At 36.2% G+C, this 13,006-nt stretch overlaps 2 protein-coding genes across 5 annotated transcripts in view; one reads left to right on the top strand and one right to left on the bottom strand.

Moving 5' to 3' along the window:
* The window catches only part of PPP4R4 (protein phosphatase 4 regulatory subunit 4), a 58,831-nt gene extending 55,949 nt beyond the window's left edge, over positions 1-2,882 (top strand). For both annotated transcript variants that reach the window (XM_021541293.3, XM_021541296.3), the window contains one exon: positions 1,718-2,882. In XM_021541293.3, coding sequence (XP_021396968.2) covers positions 1,718-1,742 — 25 coding nt within the window. In that variant the 3' untranslated portion in view covers positions 1,743-2,882. The remainder of the gene's footprint in view (positions 1-1,717) is intronic.
* SERPINA10 (serpin family A member 10) overlaps positions 1-12,768 on the bottom strand; it is a 36,397-nt gene extending 23,629 nt beyond the window's left edge. Inside the window, exons 1-5 of one of the 3 annotated variants that reach the window (XR_013340144.1) lie at positions 9,660-10,380; positions 8,441-8,714; positions 7,604-7,751; positions 5,244-5,441; positions 201-337 (exon numbers count right to left, since the gene is read on the bottom strand). Coding sequence is in view for 2 of the 3 variants with exons in the window: in XM_021541299.3 (XP_021396974.1) it covers positions 5,250-5,441; positions 7,604-7,751; positions 8,441-8,714; positions 9,660-10,380 (1,335 nt within the window). In the remaining variant the exon portion in view is untranslated. Of the gene's footprint in view, positions 1-13; positions 338-5,161; positions 5,442-7,603; positions 7,752-8,440; positions 8,715-9,659; positions 10,416-12,702 lie in introns of those variants that run through there. The other 2 variants (XM_021541299.3, XM_021541298.2) reach the window with 2 other exon arrangements.
* Positions 12,769-13,006: the final 238 nt, after the last annotated feature.

Genomic DNA, 13,006 nt, shown 5'->3' with positions numbered 1-13,006 from the left:
TGATAATAACATAGATGCAAGAAAAAAGTAGTAAGTCATGATCCAGTGCTCACAAGCAGGTGACAAGGAAGTATTGTTTTAGTGTAGATATCAGTTGCTAGGTCTTGGGTAATACTTAGGCCATAAAAAAATGCCAAAATTGTGCTAAAGCAGCACCCATATAACTTAATGAGGGAATCACAAAAGAGATGACTACCTACCTGCTTCAAGTACCTGATGGAATAAGGTTGAGAGAATCTGGTTGAGTACTTTGTCCCACAAGATATCTTACTTAATAAGCAGAGCAGAGTTTTTCTGACTTCATGTTGAAGAGTTGCCAGTTAGATCATGATTCATCCTAGTGCAGACATTGACATAAATCATGAACACTGTGTTCTATCAAGCAGTCTGATCTTGTATCATTAAGCTATGTAGCTTTATTATATTCTTTTGAATGTTTTCAGCTTTATGAGATTGTTAGATATAAGATGTTTTGCTTGAGTTTATATTGCTGTAGTGTGACTGCAGATGTTCAACATGCAATTGTTTAAAACTGTTTATAAACTTTATAGATTCTTCAATGAATATGTCCACTTCATAGATAGCATTCAAGTATTTTGCATCTTGCCTGTAGCCATACAGATATTAGCTGATTTTATTTTACTTGGAATCAAAACTTTCTTTAAGGATGTGTGGTACAGGTTTTCTATTTTGCAAAAAGTGGGAGTATATTTATTGTTGGATAAAAATTAATTTTCTAATTTATTATTAGAAATTTCCAATTTATTATTAGAAAGTTAATTTTTATGCAATAATAAATATAAATAAATATCAGTATTTTATAAGATGTTCACAACTGATCTATAAGATATGCAATTTGGTGCATAACCATGATGTAACAGTTGTATGTTTAAGATGAGTATCTTCAAGTAATGTCTTTCATCCAGTCATATAATTTCTTAGAAAGTTAAGCAGAAGATGGAATAGTTCTGCTACTGATATACTACACTTTCAGTTGGCTTCTTACTGCTTTTAATCATGTTTTCATCATGACATTTAAGGTGCTAGAAGTTCTAATTTCCAGTGGGACTGGCTTCTGTTTTGTGTCTCATTTCTATTAGGAAGCTAGTAGGTATCCTGACACTGATACATCATCATATAATATATGCAGTTTTTAAATATTCAGCAATTTTAAAACAGTAAAAAAGAACACTATATCATGTTACTTGTAAATGATACTATAAAATATTGATACAAATTAATATTTCCAAGAGTTCTAAAAGTTATGCCCCCTCTTAGGAATATTTCTGTCTGATACAAATAGTTGTTAATTAACAGCTACAACTCTGAAACTGAAAAACAGTGTCTCTAAAGATTAAAAATTTCAGGCGTGAAAAATCCAGAAATTACCCAACAGAATATGTAGAAATTATAATGTGCCAGACTTTTGGCACTTTTTGTAGCCGTGAGTAGACTGTTTGTGCCACCTTAATCATCTCACTCAGATGGATCTCTACAAGAACTTCTGTAGACACCTGAATGGAGAACTTCACCCTTCTTGAGAATGCCCTCAGAATATATCCCTTTGGCTTTTTCAGTGAAATAGAGCGGCTCATAATTTGTAAAGTACAGCAGCTAAGAATTAAGTTAAAATGTTCTGCACAATAGCAGTGTAATATGTTATGCAGTTTAATAATATAGTAACAATATATTATGTGTGTTTCTTCTTTTGTATAAGAAAAAACAGAAAATCAAATTCCTAGCTCATCTGACAGAAAAATCAGGGAAGCAGAGACTGGAGGAAGCAACGTTCTGGTGGAATAAGGTGGGAGCAGCAGATGGGAGTCTCTAATGTCTGGACTAAATAAAATGCATCCTGCAATGTTAAAAAATTAAAATAAATCTTTTTAATAAAGTTCCAAGCTGTAAAATATGTTCTGATAAACAGTGTAATGGTTGCCGAATTCTAACATCGTAGTGAAATGATATGAGCTATAACTTCAGCTATGTGCTCTTAACTGCTGCAGCTAAGGAGATTTTGTTTTCTTCAGTTATGCCTTTGTAGTTTGAAGTCTTGGATTTAGAATGAACATATCCATTATTTAATTGACTTATTTACAATCTTAGCAACCCTTAGCTTTCATATCTTAAGGAAGAAATTGAAGGAATTGTTATGAATATGGAAAAGGAATCCCACATTTTAAAGATCTGCACACCTAATTTAAGACCAAAGTCCAGAACCATTGATCAGTCTATTAAAAACCATAGACTTTTGAAGCATTGTGCTGTGAATTTGGAATTAATGTTTTTACAAGTACTAAGTTAATAAAAAATTCTGTGTAAGTTTCAAAGCAATCTAAAAGTAAATGTTTCTGGATTATGTAAAAAAAAAAAGTTTTATTTAATATGTTTTGTTGTATAAATACTTGTTTTAATTTTAGTATTTCAAATTGTATTTTCACTGTAATAATTTATAATAATGAATCTAGTTTTTAATCAGCTGCTATTGTAAGCTGTCATAGTTCAGTGATGTCATCTGCATTTGTTTGTAATAACATTAATGTTTCTGTCAAAATTTATGTGGAAAAACATGCAATCATATTTGGAAAAGTTCTATTTATGCCAATACTTGAGAGAGGGATTATGAAGCTATTGTCAGCTTCTCTTTCAAAATGGAGGCAGCATAAATATATTGATATGAGAAATATATGGTTTTTTAAATCTATTGGTTTATGATAAAGATGATTTGGTCTGTGTATGCATATGTGTGTGTGGTTACTTTTTATAATGTAAAAACATGAATGATGATTTACTCAAAATAAAGCCTAGGACAATGCTATACATGCATGTTCTTGAAAAAATAATTCTCAGGGCATCTTTTATAATTAAAATAAATAAAAGCACTTACCTATGGAGGGTATTTATTTAAAATAGAAATAATGCTGGATGTATGCTGTCTTGTGTGAAGTACAAAATGTTTCTTTGGATTAAGCACTGTCTCAATGCTTAAGCTTCCTACGCCTCAGGTAGATTTAGCAACATTCTTTGTCTTAAGTCACAGGCATTGTTTGGGTTCTGTGGAAATACTTAATTTTTCAGTTTGTTCTGCAGCCTGGCATAGGATTTTGTAAATCACATATTTCTTTAAAAGCTTTTTGAGTTTTATGATGTTTAACATTCAGTATTGGTACAGGTGTACAGGTGACCTTGGCTGGCTCCTCCTGGGTTCTGCTTTTGGTTCATTAATGCAGGCAGATACTCCTGGTTTTCCAGGCACAGCTGACTCAAGTGCCAGCTACAGCTGCTCACCTGGGTCACAGGAGACTGCTCAGGCTGTTCTTAATCTGACCTTTGGCAGGGACCAAACTCAGATCATCAGTAGCCAGCTGTAGAACAGGACTCAAGACTGTGTTTGCCCTTTCAATGCCTTGCAGAGCAACCAGTAAGTTCAGAGAATTGAAGCTCTTTCTCCCCTTAATAAGCAGGTAATGAGTTCTCTAAACAGTCTGTCTTTTATTGATTTATTTAATGCTGATAACACATACTCTACTCAATAACCTAAAATTCCTTCAATGTAATCATTAAATGCTCTGTTTAGACATTTTGTGGATTGGACATTTTCCTTGTGCAATACCTCTGGTGTCTTGTGCATACTTTCATCAGTCCTTTGCACTACAGACCTACTTCCAAGCAGTCTTTTTAGATGCCACTTACTTCTGGGTTAGTTCTGCTAAACAGCACCAGTGCATTTGAACCCTTCGGGGCACTGTTTGTACCTGCTGGTCAGCTGTAGCTCTGGAATAACAGCTGAAGGTCAACTGTGCAGTGGCATTTGTTGGTTTTCTTATAGACCAGTGGCAGGAAGGAGTGATTCTCTTTCTGGGTATATTTGTAATGCAGTCTGGAGTTAGGTTAGATGCACATTCATAGTCTAGTCAAATAGCAGAGCCTGCCTCCTAAGTCCTTTTTTCAGTGAGGTACATCAGTGTCTGGGCTGTCGTGGGCAATGGTAACTGAGGTGATTTTTAGAGATTTACCAGCTTTACCCTATAATGTATCTTTTCTATCTTCTCTAGCAGAGGTATCTTATGTTTACTGATAGACACCTGTGAAGTTCCTTGTCAAATGATTTTGAAAAGGCTTCTGCTCCTTTTTGGGCAATTATTTTGTGAGGGTTATATGATCAAGCAGAATAACGCTGACATCTGTTAATTACATAAACCTAGAAGCAGCTTTTTCATTGTTTCATACTTTATACATAGGACTCTGCTAATTAAAATCTATTAAATGTTATGATTTAGTCATTTTGTTGGATGCACTGCTCTACTTGAATAAAGGAAATTGTGGTTAGATCATGGAAATATTTTTCTGAAAATATTTCTGAAATATTTTTCTGAAACATCATGGCATTACCTTTTGGATTTTAGGATCAGCTCTGTGAATAAATTTGTTGTACTTTAATAGAGGTATGTTTTTTCCTACCAAAGTGTGCCTTATTTCAGTTATAGAGCCCTGTTACATAGTTCACCTTGGTGTCTAGATGATATTACAGGTAGAAAGTCTGGGTTTAAGAGAGGGCTAGCTTTGTGCTATGAAATAGTACAGGCCAGTTTTTCCAAACTCAGAATGCCTAAGTTATTTTTCAGGACTATTTTGTTTTTAATGCAAAGAATATTTTTAAGGCACATCATGTACTCTGAGAAAATGAGGTGATTTGGTAGTCTGGATAAATGCTTTGAAAGAGGTCACACTCACAAGGCAGACTTCATGATAGACTTATTTTCTATGAAATAAAGATCTCTAGACAAAGGTTAAGAATTCACTTTTAGGATTTGATACTCATTCTGTTTTCATAACTGGCAAAATTCTGCTAACACTCAGGTCACTGGGCTCTTCAGTCTCTTTGTAAAGAAGCTAACATTGAGGAATCTGCAGTGTTTGGGAATGAGCTTCCTGAATATTATGGCATTTGAATGTCTGGGGCTTTTTATTCAGATTTTTCACGAAAATACTGATTTTTTTAAATTTCACTTCTGTGGTTGTTGGGTTTTCTTTTACCAAAGGTAGATTTTACAAGTCACATTTTTGTTGCTTTGAGCCTTAATGAAGTTAGCTTGTTGTGTGGCATTAATAAAATATTGCTAGCATGATCTAACTAGGAGAGACAAAACGGGTTTTCACATTTCACATTTCAGTGTCTTTTTATTATAAAATAAATTAATAAAAATAAAGCCTCTTACATACCAAAAAATAGAAACTATTACCTTTATTCACATTTCTGTTGGATCAATCACCCTGCCAATGAACAGTAATGTTTTAAAAGTTTCTTCAAAAATCATGAAAAGGAATGGTCGGTCCACTTTGATGACAGGAGGCACTGTGAATGCAGTTATTTCTGAGGCACTTGCTGCTGCAGCCTCAGTTCCTTCTTCATCCACTTCAATAACTGCATTTTGGACAACCTGAAGTGCAAGGTAGAAATAAGTATGTGACAGAAGTAAATACTAACATGAAGATTATTCTTCCAGGTGAAGAAAGCTTCTGTTATGCATTAAAATGAACAGTTCAGTGCAATCTACCTCTGTTAGACTGGTGGAGGAGTCAGCACAGCCACTATGCCCACAATGCTCACAGTGTGGATGCCAGTTCAGGAGTCATTGCACGTTTTCACATTCCTGAGCACAGACCTCACTTAAAGATCAGGGGTTTTGCATGAAACAGCCATTGCATTTGTGCAGAGTGCTCCTATTTGACACCTAACTGTGCAAAGATGTTTCTCAATTGTAGGAAATGTGTTTTCACCAGTCACAAACACTGACTGGCCAGATATGTCATTCACAGCTGACTTTGTGAGAGCTGAGGGAAATGCACCAATCTTTATTTTTTCCCCCGTATATTTCTAATTTGTACATTTGGTAGCACAGACTAAATATGTAGAGCAATAAGGCACAGTCCTGGGTTGGTTTGAATATTTTCCACACCCACTGAAATTGCAGCCTGGCAGAATCTGATTTTTCATTTTTCCATCTTTTCCATTTTGTTCTTTCAGCCTGCTTATATCTGTGTGTGCTTCTGCTGTATTAGTATCTGTACTGGTGAACTGCCTGGTGATCTTGTGGATTTACAGCTCTTAAACTCATAATTCTAGGAATTACTTAGGTGAAAACAGTTGAAGGGCTTCACCAGTGTTGAGGTTTGTGCTACATATTCTTAAATAATATTTTTGTCTTTCACAATTCCCAGGGACAGGATGCTCTTCTGGCACTTCGTAGCTGATGCACATATTGCTTCTAATATCAGTTAGCAGCTCCTGTTAAAGTGTGATTTTTTCATAACACAATAGAGTTAACTGCTGCAAACACAACTCTACAGCTGAGAATCAGCATGAAAGTTATGTGATCAAGAGGAAGGGAGAAAAGAGTCGCAGATCGCCATTAAATTTCCCAACAGTGAAATAGTTCATACCAAACTGAAAATCACTGCAGTTTTATCCCTTTAATCAGTTTATTCTTAGGATGTTAGATCTTCCCAGAAAGGTTGTTTTGTTAAGCCACTACAATTTTGAAAACCTGTAGGTCAAGCATGAGAGTTTTTGAAACTTGTATAGAAGTATTTATTATCCCACCCTGTTAATTGGCTAATCACAAAGGCTTCTATAAGGAAGATACTTGTGGGTACAAGTATCTCTGTGTGTTTTGTCTTTCATCTCCTTTCTTTGACCATGCATTTTAATTTTCTATTATCAGCAAATTGTCCTTTTTATAGACTAGCTGTTTCTTTTTCATAAGACATCTCTGGTCACATAGACATTCCTTCTTGATATTGATGTGATTGGCAAGTCCTTTGTCTTCCATTCTTTGCTGCTTCTCATTCTGTCTGTGTTTTCCATCAGTCTTCTCAAATTCACCTGTGCTCTCCCTTAAGCAGCAATACAAAATATCACTTTCTACTCCTCTTTCTGCGTGGGGCTGTGTTTCTGTCTTCTGGGCTGTTCACTGCCCTTGCCTTTACATGTTTAAAGGTTCTTTGAAAGTTTCAGCATACAAAGTGGAAGATGTATATGGGTTGAAGTGCAACTGTATTATGCCAATTCTTTCCTGTGAGATTCTGTTTTCTCTCTTCTGTAGTATATAGAAGAAAAAGTAGGAGTGCTTTGACTTCTCTTCCCTCACTGCTAACTTTTTGACACTTTATTATTTAAACTTTCTAAGGTTCTTTATATTTTGAGAAGTGTACCTGTCTCTGGACTGTGTATGAGGAGTTCTTTCCTTGAATTTCCTTCCTTGCCCTGGCTTTTGCCATTTGACTGTCATTTATATTGTCTTTCTTGTCCACAGTTTTTGTAAAATTGTGCTCATAACCTGCCAGCCATATTTCTCTTGAGGCAGATTGAATCCTCTCCTGTGATTTGGGAGGTGTTGAGCATCTGTGAGATGTCACTTCTCCTTACCTCTACACACCTCATACTTGAAGTGGGATCGGTTCTGATTAAGGTGTGTAGATTGCACATACCTGGCAGATGAGGTATTTTGCTATTAGTGTCCCTACACATTCATGTGACCATCTTGGCTGGCTCTTTATATACTATTATAATCCAAACAGCAAATAATTTTAGTGGGCTTACCTGTGAAACTGCTACATATTTGTGATCTGTCAGATGACTAAGATCTGCTGAATGTGTAAAGAGTTTTTTAATTCCAAGACCTTGAAGCAGTTTCTTCATTTTGTATTTTTGCTCTAGTTTAAACTTTGGAAATGAAATATCCACTTTTCTGTTAAAAAAAAATAAAATTAAATGCAAACAGTCACTTGACTGCTGAAATGCACACTACTCAGGAATTAACCTTTACACAGAAAAAGAAGGGACAAAACCTGGAGAGTCTAGCATTTAGGTTGGCAGAAAATAATTTCTAACCTGTTGGCTGCCAGCGATACTAGAAATAATTTCCTTTTCTGTATAAATACTTCCATCAGCAGTTACAGTGTCCTGATACCACGGCAACACACTACTTCATTGACTGGTGAAAGAATTTTCACTTCAGGAACTACATTTCACAGGAATCATTTGGGTTTACATTTTTATATTTAAATTTATCAATTCCTCTGGGTTTCCTCTGGTAAGAAATGTTTAATAAATGTCTAGATTTTTTGTGGATTTTGCTCAGCAGTACTAATTTAAGGAGAGAGACCTAAGGGAGAATATAGAAAGACTCATGCCCTCACAGAGAGAGACATTTTTAACTGAGATGAGCTGAAGTTTTGTCCCCTTGGAGTCAAAACTTCACATGCCACTTGGGCTATGGATAGGCCATTAAAGGACCTCTACTCTGTAGATACCTCTTGCCACAGAGATGCTACCAGGGGAAAAGGCTTAGGATGACCAGCTAATCTTTCCCGGGCTTTGTTGCTTTGCTGGAGTAGACATCAAAGACATTAGGACCCATGGGTGTCAAAGCAATACCTGGTTTTCATGTTTCCAAGCCAGGATTCCACAAGCTCTGTAGTCAAATGGTCTTCAATTGAAATGTAGTCTCCCTCTTTTTCTGGGATAACAATCAGCATGTGGGCATTCCCTTTGTAAGGTATCTTTATCACAGTGCATCTTAAGTTCTCATCAAAAGTTGAATTAATTTTATCTGACTTGAACATCATAGGTACCCGTACACTTCTGTATTTGTTTATGTGGAAAGTCTCAATTTCTGTGAATTTGGAATTAAATGGATAGACCCACTTGCCTGAGGAAAGAAAGAAATTAAATAATTATGTGTGTTTAGATTTGTTCAGAAAAGTGTTCTAAAAAGTTTAAAAGATACAGTCTGAATCTATTTGAAGTGGCTATAAGTTGTGTCTGGGATTGGTGGATGACAATTTCAGTATATTTTATGTTTATTGTATATAAATATTTTTACAGGAAAAAAACCCCAAAGTAATCCACAAAATAAACTGCTTCATTTGCACAGAAAGAAGGGAGATATTTTTCTAAGGTTGGTTAGTTGCCACTCAAGTTCAGAATTTATGTTACCTTTGTTTTGTTGATACCTGTTGAGCATCTGACCTTTCCTAACATGTAACCTCTGAAATTCTCTACTAGCAGTTCAGTGTCCTGTATTTAATTTAATTATACAATATTTTGGATGGGGATTCACTGGCTTCTCCACGGAATGGTTTCTGCCCATTTCTTTCCCTCACCCTGTAAGGCAATATAATGGGGTACTTGAGTTCCTCTAGGGCAGATGATTCTTGATTGAAATAGAGAAATCATTTTTGTTTGAATGATTTTGTGTACTATGCTAAAGCAGTCCATGATTTTATGCCCAGTATTCAGCATTTAAGACTATTGTGATTGAGACTTTTTCATTTTAATGGGTGAATGAAAATAAAACAATGTTTCCTGTCATAAAGAGGGATAATTTGGAGACGGACTGAGATAGTTTGATACAGGGCTTTTTGTTCCCTTTGAGAGTCTATTGTATGGAAGACAGCATAGACGAATTATGGTTCCCTGCCATGAAAAATAATTTCCTATTAAATAAGCATAATAGAAAAAAAAAATAAACTTAGATAAAGACATAGAGAAAACAGGACATATAAATTCATTTAAACTCCCCCTAATGTAGCTTAAGTTAGAGTCTTGATTCTCCTAATAAATAATTATTCTGCAAAATAAAAACAGCAATTACCTTTAAAGAAAATGTAGTCCACAAGCACCAGTTTATTATGGCGGTCCAGCTCTTCAAAAAACACTGGGATTTTTCCTTTGGTCATTTTGTTAATGTTTTGATTGATGAAATGTTTTGCCTGTGTTAAATTTTCAAAGTCCACTTTCAGGAAGTCCATATCAAAGTACTGCTTAGATAAATTCAGGAAAGACTCCTTGAGTTTGAAGTCCTTTTGAATAAAAGAAAGAATACCTTGCACGAGGAGAAATTCTTCATTCATTGTGATGTTACCTATCAGTTGTTTAAACAAAGCTGGTAAATGTTGGTGATCCACTCTGTCCTTCACATCATGGAGATTTAGACCTTTTACAATTTGTCTGTGTGTTTCTCCTTTGGCTGCCATCATATAGACACTCATGAGAGCTGACACAGAAAGGGGAGAGATGATTACATTGTTATCGTGTGTCATTGCAATTTTTCTGTAGAGGTTAAATCCAAAATTTGCAGTCTTTTCAGTGAAGTTGTGAAGAGTGAGGTCTTCAAAACCTTGGTCTTCAAAACCTTGGTGTTCAAAAGGCTTAGAGATGTTTTTGTGGTGATACCACTCTTTGGAAATACTGATGTTACTTCTTTCCAAGAAATTACTCTCTTTTTCCTCCTTTGGAAATTTAGGTTTGATATCAGCCTGGATAAATTCAAAACATATTTCACTTAAGAGAAGTATGTAGATTCCTGTTTTCATGTTGACATCCAGTAATGAGCTCTTTAGAGTTTTTCCTAGAAATAAAGGCGACAAAATGACTTTTAGTTTGTTCAATTCAGAATGCAAAAGGTCAAAGATGCAGAGGTCTTTCTGCATCTTCAGGGTATATACTGAAACCTGGCCAACAAAATGTTCAGACAAGACCAGGCAGATCTTGCAGGACACCTCAGGCAAACCTTAGCATCAGACATTGTGTAAATTTGCAAATGAAATGCACTTTGCAAGCATAAAGTGCAAATATGATTATTATCCATCTTTCCATGTAGCAATATATGAATTCTCTCCCATAAAGTAGTGTTGAATTGCACCTTACGGAAAAATTTTGAATGGCTACAATCTTTGGAGATGCATTTTCCCATTGTAAATTACATGGGGTGTTTAAGACCACCAAACCTGCACAGATTCCTTTTGTATAGCAGTGGGCAAAGGGGTAAATGAGATTAAAAGATGGATTTAATGGCCTGTCATTAAAGTAGTAAGTGATTCAACAGTCTAGAATCACGTGGCAATTGTTAACTACTCCTTTTAAGCTAAGGATCTGTAGCAGCAAATTATGGTCATTGTATAATTTGTGATTTGGCATATGGGGAAGCTGGTTTTATCCGGTTTATTCAGAGTTCAGCTGAATTTCACAGTTGGCTGATTCAGGCTGTGGGAGTTAGTCCTGGAAAGGTATGTTGATGTGAGTACTGAGACATTTGGGTGCCAAGTCACGAGGTGCTTTTGGCAGTCAGGTGGTGTGCTATTTTCTTGTGAGATAATAGGTCATGTTCTGTACTTGCTGCAACACAGATGGGCTGTCATGACTTAATCAGGAGGCAGTGAAATCGATGAATGTTATGCCTGCTCTTGAGTGCATGACAGAGAACGGAGAAAAATATGCAGCAAATATGTTGTGAATATTTTTAAATTTATTTTTCTTTCCCATTAACCCTTGATTTATTTTTCATGGGATTCTCAGTGTCTGGGTTTTCAGGACTGGAGTAAGGAAGGGGATGACTTGACTTCAGCTCATGCCTTGCTAGCCAAGCAGTGCATGGGACATCTGGAGTGCTGGGATACTCACTGTCCCCTGGCAGGCTGAAGCAGCCAGCTCAGAGTTAGTGCAGGAACTGCTGAACATTCCTTCTGCTGTAGTGACCCACTTCTGTAGGAAGTAACACAGGCACAGAGGTCCTGTTCCTGCCGCAATGCTGCACCTGCCCTGGCAGCAAAGAAGGAGGTTCTTTCCTCTGGGAGTCATCCCTACTTTGAAGAAGCATCCTTGGACACTGCAGAGTCAGCTCTAGTGAAGAGGCAGGGATTGGAAAATTTTGCTTTTGATCATATTCAATGAGAGGGAAAGGATTTCCTGCAGCAGCAGTTTCTTGCTCTGAAAGAGCATCAGGCCTAACTGCTCACCAGGTATTGCAGAGCACAAGGCCTTCCTCATCTTTTCTGTTATCTTCTCGATGCAATTCCTGCACACAGCGTTGCCTTTGGCAGATGTCACTGCTGCCTCTCTCTCTGGGGGCTCTGGGACAGGACGTGGCTCAAGTGGCCGCCAGCATCCCCAGGAGATGTGAAGGGACTGGCTGGGCAAAGTGCTGAGCTGCCTTCCAGAGGGCTCTGCCTACCCCACACAGACTGGTTTTGGATGGGAAGGGCAGGACAAATGCAGAAGCTCTTGTTTACAGGTTTATCCCAAATTATTCAACACTCAAGGAAAGATTCCTGAATCCTCAGGCAAACGCATACACATGTGCTACTGATTTGGGTGCAGTGAACATGGAAATAAGAACCTTGCAGTTGCACTAAGTAATCACTGCAAATCTGAGATTGCAAACATTTAAAGTTTACATTAAAGCAGCTGTATCATTCACCTTTACTAGTTAGAAACAGAGCATGTCCTCTAGAACTAGGAAAAACAGTTCTGGGAACAATAAAGTAGAATTTATGTACAGTATAGACTTGTATTTAGACCTGAGTGAAGCTTATTGCTAATTTTAGACAACTTACTTTATTTGTAGAGCAGAGAGCTCATTAATAAATGTGTGTCAGAGCAAAGTGAACATTATTTCCATTTTAAGAAATATTTATTTCTATCAATATCAAAGAAAGACGCTTCTTGTGCAAATGCCTTTTTCTTTTGAAAGCATTAGAGCAAGACAAAAATCCATTAGAAACAGATTAAGATCTACAACCATTTAAAACATCACATCTAGAGAATCATTGATAAATATATAAAATTGCATTATATATATAAAATATATTATGATATTTTCTTTACAATCTAAATACTTCATATAAATCTTATCTTACCTATTAGATAGCTCTTCTGTTATGTTTCTCAATCAGTTATGTTTAAAAATGAGATTAAGATGTCTGTCCCATTTAGAAGTTTTTGAACAAATATTTGCTCTTCCAAAGACTGATAATCTGGTTTTGTCTGTTATAAATTAACTGTTTTATAAACACTGAATATGTGTTTCCTATAAATGGCATAATAAGGGAGGGTTATATTCCAGTAAATATGTTCTGTCTTTCACGAGAAACAAGAGAACAACAAATTCTTTGCATTTAGCCCTTCAGCAGCCTATCAGGATGTGGCCCCCACATCCAATAG

Source organism: Lonchura striata, chromosome 6 (genome assembly GCF_046129695.1).
Source record: "Lonchura striata isolate bLonStr1 chromosome 6, bLonStr1.mat, whole genome shotgun sequence".
Classification (NCBI taxonomy): domain Eukaryota; kingdom Metazoa; phylum Chordata; class Aves; order Passeriformes; family Estrildidae; genus Lonchura; species Lonchura striata.
Note: the sequence above shows the minus strand (reverse complement) of the source record. Positions and strands in the feature narration are given on the sequence as shown.